At 52.5% G+C, this 8895-nt stretch overlaps 1 protein-coding gene across 1 annotated transcript in view; it reads left to right on the top strand.

Moving 5' to 3' along the window:
* Window positions 1-698: 698 nt before the first annotated feature.
* RAB31 (RAB31, member RAS oncogene family) overlaps window positions 699-8895 on the top strand; it is a gene marked incomplete in the record, with an annotated part of 63884 nt that continues 55687 nt past the window's right edge. The window contains 1 exon segment of the mRNA XM_045164092.1: window positions 699-874. Within this exon segment, the coding sequence (XP_045020027.1) occupies window positions 836-874 (39 nt within the window).

Raw genomic sequence — 8895 nt, 5'->3', positions numbered from 1 at the left:
CCCCAAGCCCGCCTCGGAAGGATGCAAAAGGTCCGCCAAGCCACCTGTTTCTAGCCGGGGGTCTGAGGCCGGGGGTCTGACCCCAGGCCGCAGCATTTTCTGTACCCTGCATAGCAGCTTCCTGCCTACAATGCGCTTCCCCTTTCAGACACGGACCAGCCTGCTTTGGGGGGAGGAATAGGCCTTTGCTTCTAGAATCACTTCCGATGACATATGGAAAAGCGAACGTGGGGCTGAGACTGGCAAGCGACCTGGGGGTGCACTGAAGCACCCTCCCCACCGCACGAGGAACGGAGGGAGAGGCGGGCTGCATGATCAGACCCTCCTTCCATCCGACTGCCTCTGTCCAGTGCGCTTAGGCTTCAAAGTGCTCCCCGCAGATCCAGGGTGGACAACATCCCCTTTACCGAGGGGGATGCAGTGTCCAGTCGTGGGCCCCCGCCTCCGCGGGCCGGACCGGTCCTGCCTTCACCCCGTGGCCTGGGAGCGGGAGGCCGGGGGTAGGGTGAGCTCTGCTGAGCCGGTCCGAGGCCGGGCTGGCCGGAAGGAGGAGGCCCGGTGCCAGGACGCCAGGGGCACTTGGGCGGGGGCCCGGGGGCTGACGCCGTCAGGGGCGGTCCTGGGAGCCGGCTGGCGAGGTTCCCCGCACCCCCGGGAGGAGCCGGCGGCGGCCACGTGACCCTCGGCGCGGCCAGAGGCCCAGAAATAGCAGCTGCCGTGGATCCGCCCGCGGGCGGCGCGAGGGGAGGCGGGGACCGCAGGAGCCGGCTGGCGGGGCACGGAGCGTAGCGGCCCCGGAGGATGCGGAGCCCCTGCCCGGCCCGGCCCCGAGCTCATGATGGCCATCCGAGAGCTCAAAGTGTGTCTTCTCGGGGTGAGTCCTGCGCCCCTGGGGCCGCGCGCCCCCCCTACTCCCAGCGCCCTCTTAGTCACCCTCCTCCCTGCGCTCTCCTCGTCCCCACTTCCCCGCGCCCCCTTTTCTTCAACTTCCCCCGCCCCGCCCCCTAACCAGCCCCCCGGCCCCGATGTCTGTGCGCCCCCCGTGTCCCCTGCGCGCACCCCCCTGGCCGGCCCGCATCCTGTCCCGGCCCCGCCGGTCCGGTCCGAGCCTCTCTCGGGTGCTTCCTGGCTCGTCCCCTCGCCGCGCCGCGTTCCCGGAGCCCTAGTCCTCTCGGGCCGCGCCGGGCCGGGACCCCTGCGCGGTGACACCAGGCCAGGACCCCGCCTTCGTGGGCTTTCTCCTTCGCCTTTAATAATTTCCTTCCGGCGGAAACTTTAAGTTACTCAGCCAAGGCGCGGAATCCTTTTGCCTCCTGGGGGCAATTAGTTTATTTACTTTTTTAAAAAAGAAAACAGAGCTCAACTCGGGGTGAAAAAATGCGCGCGAGGGGACGACCTGGCGGGAACGTAGAGGGAGAACGCACCGTAGAAAACTTTTCGTGCTGCGGATCAGGGCAGGACGACAGAGTCTTCCCCTGTCCCCACTTCCCCTCCCGAAGTGGGTCCTTCTGAGCCCAAAGAAACGTGGAAGAAGCCGGAAACAAAGACAGACACAAACTCCCCAGTGGTGCGGACCTGCCCCCGGGGAGTGCTCAGGGAATTCAGCTGGCGTTTTGGATCGCTCGCTCTTGGGTACCCACACCACATTCCGGAATTGCTTCTTTGGGAAGAGCTGGTTTTCAGCCCTGGTTTTAGCAGCTTTTGGCACAGACGGCTAGTGTTCAGCCCTTGGCAGTTCTGGTCTCCCAAGAAAACAGTTTCCGAAAAAAGCAGCAAAGGTTGGACCGGTTCTGTTTATATCAAAGCAGTGCTAACTGGTCTGTCAAGAGGGTTGTGCAGAAGCAGATAAAGAGGGAATGGTTCTAGCTTAGGGCCGGATTGCCCCACACCCTGAGGCTGGGAAAGATTAAGGGCAGGAGGAGAAGGGGGCAACAGAGGATGAGATGGTTGGATGGCATCACTGACTCAATGGATATGAGTTTGAGCAAAGTCCAGATGGTGAAGGACAGGGAAGCCTGGCGTACTGCAGTCCATGGGGTCATAAAGAGTGGGACACGACTGAGTGACTGAACAGCAACAACAAGGGTCTGTCTGGACTCCCTGGAGGCCCTCCTGGAACCTGGGGAGGTCTGGCCTCACTGTTCTTTGCTAAAGCCCCATTTACACTGTTGTCTGGTTGGCCTTGGTCTCCTGATTCATCCAGGGGCGTCAGGCAGAGGCCCTCCCTCCTCTGCCTGCCCGCATGTTGGGCCATGGCCTGGATCTGGTGGATGCTGTCCCGGCCTCCCTCTGTTGACCTTTGTCACAGTTGCAGGGGTAGGTGTCACCGCCAGGCTCTCTAACATAAGCCAGATACAAATTCCAGGAATCTCGTGTTTTCCTCCTGAGGAGTCATTTCAGCCTCCAGGAAGCGCTTCAAAGACTCAGAAGGTCGGGTCCCCGGGAACCAAGAGGCAACTTTGACTTGTGTTGTGTGTGTCAGGATTGGCCTTGTGAATAAATAAAGTCAGAAATGATATGCTTGTCCCAGCACATGAATTATGTTCAATTTTTCTGCTTATAGATAAGTCTGTTTCCTTCTACAATCAGGTAGAAGAGCTCTGATCCAAAGCAGCAAGCCTGGGTTCTTATGCTGTCCTGCTCACTGGCTGTGCAGTTCTGGAAAAGTATCTTGATCACGGTGTCTGTGAAATGGACGTAATAACATCTTCCCATTTAAGGCAGAGGACTAGAGCAGACGATCTCCTAAGATACACAGTGCCATTTCTTGCTACCCTGTGACTCCAGGATGATAATTAGCAAGCCTGGGAGATGAGAAAGCTGGGGGAAGCCCTTGTACTACTTTTTGCCTTATCTCTAAGGATGGAATGCACTTGTTCAGTGACTTCCTGGAGACAATGCCTCTCCCTGTGTGCTGGTCCTTTGCAGAGTCCCAGAGGTAGGAGGCTGGGCTTGAAAGAAAAGAACAGCCCCACAGCAGTTCAGGAAGATAAATCTGAGCAGATGAAGACTTTGAAGTTTCAATCCCATCACCCTGTATCTGTGGTCTTCTTTTTTTGAGGGGCTCTAGGTTTTGTTCTTGTTCAGATCAGAAGCCATGTCTTTGAAATCTCGGAAAGGGCCATTGCTCTTATTATCACACCAAGTAATGTGTCTTAAGTCCCCCGGTTTGGCTGGTCCCATCCTGTGTGTGTGATAGCTAGGTTCTCAGCTGCTCCTGAAGCAGGGTGATGCTCTGGGTGAGATAGCACTGTTGCTGATGGTGGTTTAGTCGCTGAGTCATGTCTGGCTCTTTTGTGACCCCATGGACTGTAGCCCACCAGGCTTCTCTGTCCATGGGATTGTGTAGGCAAGAATACTGGAGTGGGTTGCCATTTCCTCCTCCAGGGAATCTTCCCTACCCAGGGATTGAACCCAAGTCTCCTGAATTGTAGGCAGATTCTTTTATCGCTGAGCCACTAGGGAAGCCCTGAGATTCCACTGGGTGTGGCCAAAGGCAGTCTAACTGCTGGTTTGCTCTCTTGGCAGATCCACAGAAGAGAGAATCCTGTGGATCCGCCCCTGGAAAAGAGATTCAGTGCCAAGCTCACAATCCTCTCAGAATTTTAACAGGAGCCCTGGTTCCTCTGTTCTTTGTATGGGAGGCCTGTCTTTTGTGGATGAAGTGTTGCATATAGTCAACACTCAGCTTCCTATTTCAGCCACTTCCACACCTTCCTGAAATCTCAGGCCCTTGCAGCCACGCCCGCTGCCAGCATCACTGTCAGCCCAGTTGAGCAGGTGATGGGAGTGGGACCGTTTAGCCTTGCTGGCTCACCCGAGAGGCTGAGGGGCTGGTCCTTTAGTGCCTGGTGATTGTCCCTGGCACTCGGTGATCACTGGGAGACCTGTTTCCCATTTAAGGCCGTGGTTGTGCTCAGCTCGGGTGGTGCAGGCGTACCCTGCTCTGAGCTAAAGGTCCCCACGTGGATGAAGATTCCGGACCCGAGGGTCACTTGCAGCAGGTGGCAGCGGGGTGTGCCAGGTGGCATGCACCTGTGCTTTTCAGAGCCCTGCTGTTAGGCCCTGGGGTTCAGAACCCTGATCTCACTTCTCTTAGTGCGTGCTCCCACGTGCAACCACAGCCATCTGTGGAGCATTCCCCAAATGCTTTGTGCTCTTGGAAAAATGAAGGACCGAGAGCGTGGGCTTTATTTAGGCTACCTGTTACAAATTCTTGGCTCTCGTTGTTTCCATGGGAGGACTTGGTCATATTTCTCCCATGCCTTCGTGAGTGCCCTTCCCTGGGATTACCCCGGCTGCCTTGGGATCGAGCTGGGCAGCAGACTGTCCGAGCTGGACTCTTAGGACCCATGAATCTCACTCTTGCCAATTAAAGTGCCAATCTTCCCGCTTTGTGAATCTCAGTTAGTATTATGAAACACGTAGCTAAAAAACAACTCCATTAAAAACAGAAAAGTATGTTTAAAAAAAAAAAGTAACAAAAACAATATTGAGGCAGCAGCTGTTCCAACCCCAAAAGTGGAAAGCGTCCCAGTTTGCGTTTTTAACACACATCACCACGTGGCAAAAAGCAGGAGGGGGGAGAGAGAGAGAGAGAAAGAGAAGGGGAAGGAGGAGTAGGGCCAGGGGAGGGGGAGAGGCGCTTTCTTTTCTTTTATTATTTCCTCTGGGTGTGCGCACTTAAAAACTGCTTCCGAATGGAATCCCAAAGAGATTTATATCTGGATTTCGGTTGTCTTGACGACAGTTTAGAGATTTCTGCCACTTCTTCCGCAGGCGTCAGGGGCCTGGTTAGGCCTCTCCTCTGGCCTCTGTTCAAAGAGCAGGCAAGTCCCTGGTATTTGCTGTGACATCTGGGCGGTGAGGACTTCACCAGAGAGGGCTGAGGGGTCCCCGGGGGCACCAGGACCCACGAGGCTGCTCACAAGAAGCAGATCAGCCTGACCTGTGGACCCTGGCCTGGCTGCTCTGGGTGAGGGTGAGCACCCCTTACTGACAGTGTTCTGTAAGATGATGTGAACGTGTGGGGTCCTCTCGGAAGGAACACATGCAGAGCATGGGGAGGAGCCGCCCAGGCAACCGTCAGTGTTGTCTAAGTCGGAGGTTCTGTTGGTGGTGCTGGTGCCAAGCTGTTCAGTCATGTCTGACTCTTTGAGACCCCCATGGACTGTAGCCTGACAGGCTCCTCTGTCCATGGAATTCTCCAGGCAAGAATACTGGAGTGGGTTGCCATTCCCTTCTTCAGGGGATCTTCCAGACCAGGGATCAAACCTGGGTCTCCGGCATTACAGGCAGATTCTTTACCATCTGAGCCACCAGGGAAACGTACACATTAAGGTACCAGGACGTGAGGAGATTTGAGCTCAGGCATTAGAAAAGGTCTTCAAGTTCACTTGTGTCCAACAGGTTAGACTAATGTCTAACTTACTCTACTTCCTTTTGTCTGAGTTTGTATAATGTGTCACATGTATTAGAAATTGGAATAGGCTTTCCTTCCCTCGGGCTTCCCTGGTGGCTCAGCTGGTTAAGAATCCGTCTACAGTGCCAGAGACCTGGGTTCGATCCCTGGGTTGGGAAGATCCCCTGGAGAAAGGAACAGCTACCTACTCCAGTATTCTGGCCTGGAAAATTCCATGGACTATATAGTCCATGGGGTCTCAGAGAGTCAGCACGACTGAGTGACTTTTACTCATTTTCCTTCCCTCAGTTATCCACTGATTATCGACAGCTTCTCTTGTGCCAGGAGCTGAGGGTGGTGGCAGGTGGACAGGACAGCCACGAAAGTTGCTCAGTTGTGTCCGACCCTTTGAGACCCCATGGACTGTATAGTCAGGGATTGCGTGCTACATTTGCTTCTCATCTCTTTCATCGGAGACAGTCTCTCTCTTTTTTTCCCACCATGACATTGGCACCTCTGAAGCATCCAGGCCAATGGTCGTGTACAAAGCCCTGGGATCTCAATGTTTCTGTTTTGTTTCCTTGTTGCTTCTTCTGGGTTCAGGTGGGAAGACCATGTAGGTGGTGTTGAACGGTCTTGTTTTTTTCTGTATAATGTGGGGAACATCTTTCTCATTTAGCTCTATGGCTCTCACTCAGTGAACACTCCTGGCTTCTCTAACTGTGCATTGGTATGTCTGAACAGATCAAAGGGCCTTGCCCTTGTGGGTCTGGCGCTCTAGCAGGGACTGAAGGTGTAGACTGAAATCTACTGGGGGTGAGTGAGAAGCCGAGCTCACCTGCCCACCCGCCCCTTTCTCCTCTTAGGGCTCCGGGCCTGGTCTTTTTCCATGAGCACTGACCACCTCCTAACAGACCAGATGATTTATTTACCCCACTTGAGTGCTAAAGCTGCTGAGAGTTGCGGGTGTCCTGAGGAGTTTGTTGGCAGAAATACAGAAAAGTGGGATTTAACATCAGGGGCCCCTGGAGAGCTTTTCCCCGCAGAACCTCCAGGAGTCTTTTCTGATCAGTTTCCTTGCTCCTGAGGCCCAGCCTTCTCCCAGTTCTCTGGAGGTCACCACTGCGCCTTCTGCTTACTCCAGATCTAACCCAGAATGCAGCCTGGGCCACTTTCAGTCTCCATGGAGGCATCTGGATGACTCGGGCTTGTAGAATCCAGGGGAGGTCACGTCCCTCCTACTTTCTTTCCTTTGAGCAAGATCTGGGAAGCTGGATCCCTTTGTATCAACAGTCTGTGTTTTTCTAGAAGAAACAGATGCCTGAGTTTTCCAGAATAACTTCCTTTCTGCTCTCATGGAGTTGGTAGTCTAATGAGGACATGCAAATGAGATGCCTGATCCTGAAAAGTGCCTCTTCACCAGCCAGCCCTGGAAGGGGAGGAGAAAGGAGGGTGGGGGAGGGGATGGGGAAGAGAAGATAAGAGGAAAGAAGTGTGAGTGAGGGAGTAAGAGGATGCAGACCTAGGCTTGCACGCGCACACGCACACACACACACACAAACACACACACACACACACACACACAGTGTCACATAACATTTGCCCTCTGCTGGCAAGAGAAGAGAGCAAAGCCTTTCTTGTTCTCCTCCCTCCCTTTCTTATCAAATAATTGGCCAGGGCATTTACATTTATAGCGAGCTTAATTAGGAAAGTCTTTCTTTGTGTGTTTTTGAAGAACATCTCATAGCATCAAAGCTAAATACTTCACAGACCCCTTTCATTTTAGGAGCTAAGATACTTACTAAAGCTTTTCATGGCAAACTTCTGAAAAGCTACTTTTTTTTTTTTCCATTGTCTGAGTTCATCTTCATTGAATTTTGAATCTAATGATGAGGTTGGGGAGGGATTAGGGGTGAGATGGCAGAGACAGGGTCCTCACCAGGATGACGCCTTCAACCTCGTCTTTTTATTAGGACATGCAACTGTACTGCCTTGCCCGGGTCTTGTTGCCTTGGGTGCGATGGAAATCCCGAGGCTGTGAAGACAGCATCCCACCTGCCCTCCTTCATCTCACGGCCACCTCCTGATGGTTCTTCTCTCCCTGTCTTTTATGTTCAGATGACGCCTTCATTTTATGATCAGCATCCAGCCCACTGTCCTGCCCCCTGGTTTTCTCTGTGCTTTTCAGCCCCACAGTCTTCCATTGTTGTGTTTCCTTATTCTCTCCACTTGTCATGGGTGAATCTCAGTCTGTCCTTTAAAGAGACACCAGGGCTGGGCTCTTAGAGGAAAATGTTTCTAACTCTGCTTTCCAACCCTCTGAGCAGGGGGGTGTGCTGAGTCCCAGTGAGTGACCTTTCCTTCCGCTGCCAGTATAGACCAGAAACCCAGCCAGCTCACCCTGTGGGGAGTAACACAGGCATTTCATGAGGCTTCTTGTTTTAGTTTTTAAAAAGGGATCTGTAAAAGTAAACGGGGATTTCACTAATGGGAAGAGTGCTGTGGGGATGAAAAGAGACCCTTATGGGTGTGTGCGTGTAGGCAGGTATGAGGACTTGCCACAGAGCTGGGGTGCTGAGGGAGGCTCTGTCCCAGGGTTTCCAGCCCAGCAGGGTCCTTGGGCTGATAGAACTGGAAGGGGGAGGTGAAGTAACAACACCAGGCGACCCCTGAGATGTCACATGATGTCATGTCACATGACGCTCAATTGCCAGGTAAGGGAGTGGAGCTTGTAAGGCCTAAAAGGACCTCAGAAGCACAGCCCAGAGAATATTTTTTTAAAGAAAGACATCGCTTTAAAAAGATGGAGTGTATTATTTCTAGATCTCCATCTCAGGTTAGGTTAATCTTGGTAAGATAACTAGTAGAATCTTTTTTCAATAAGAATAGAAATATTTTTGAAACTCTTGCTAAAGTTATAATTTATGATTTGAACGTGTTGCTGCTATTGATGTGAATTGCATGATTGTGCATTTTACTCCTGTCAGCCCTGTGCTTCCAATTTGTTAATGATAATTATTGTGTCACAACTAACCACGTGCACACCCTTAGTCTTGCTTGTGAGCAGTGTAGTTACAGATGCTCTGCTGGTGTCTTCTCTGTATGTCCTTGACTTCTTCCTTATTAAAATTATCCATGGACAGAAGAAAAACAGTAATTATAAACTTACAAGCACCATAATAATTTGCAGTTGCCCTCAGCCCTGATGACAGCAACAGCGACGTCAGTAACATTTGAGGAAGATTGAACACAGGCCTGGAATTGAAGCCAAAACTTACTCTGTTCTTCTCAGGCAAGAAAGTGCTTTGAGAGAGTAGCGTTAAAATAAACACATTACCCTGTATAAAATAGCTAGCTAATGGGAAGTTGCTGTATAACACAGGGAGCTCAGCTTGGTGCTCTGTGACAACCTAGAGGGGTGGGATGGGGTGGGAGGTAGGAGGGAGGTTCAAGAGGGAGGGGACACGTGTAAACCTGTGGCTGACTCATGTTGT

The sequence above is a fragment of the Bubalus bubalis genome, chromosome 22, assembly GCF_019923935.1.
Source record: "Bubalus bubalis isolate 160015118507 breed Murrah chromosome 22, NDDB_SH_1, whole genome shotgun sequence".
NCBI classification, from domain to species: domain Eukaryota; kingdom Metazoa; phylum Chordata; class Mammalia; order Artiodactyla; family Bovidae; genus Bubalus; species Bubalus bubalis.
Note: the sequence above shows the minus strand (reverse complement) of the source record. Positions and strands in the feature narration are given on the sequence as shown.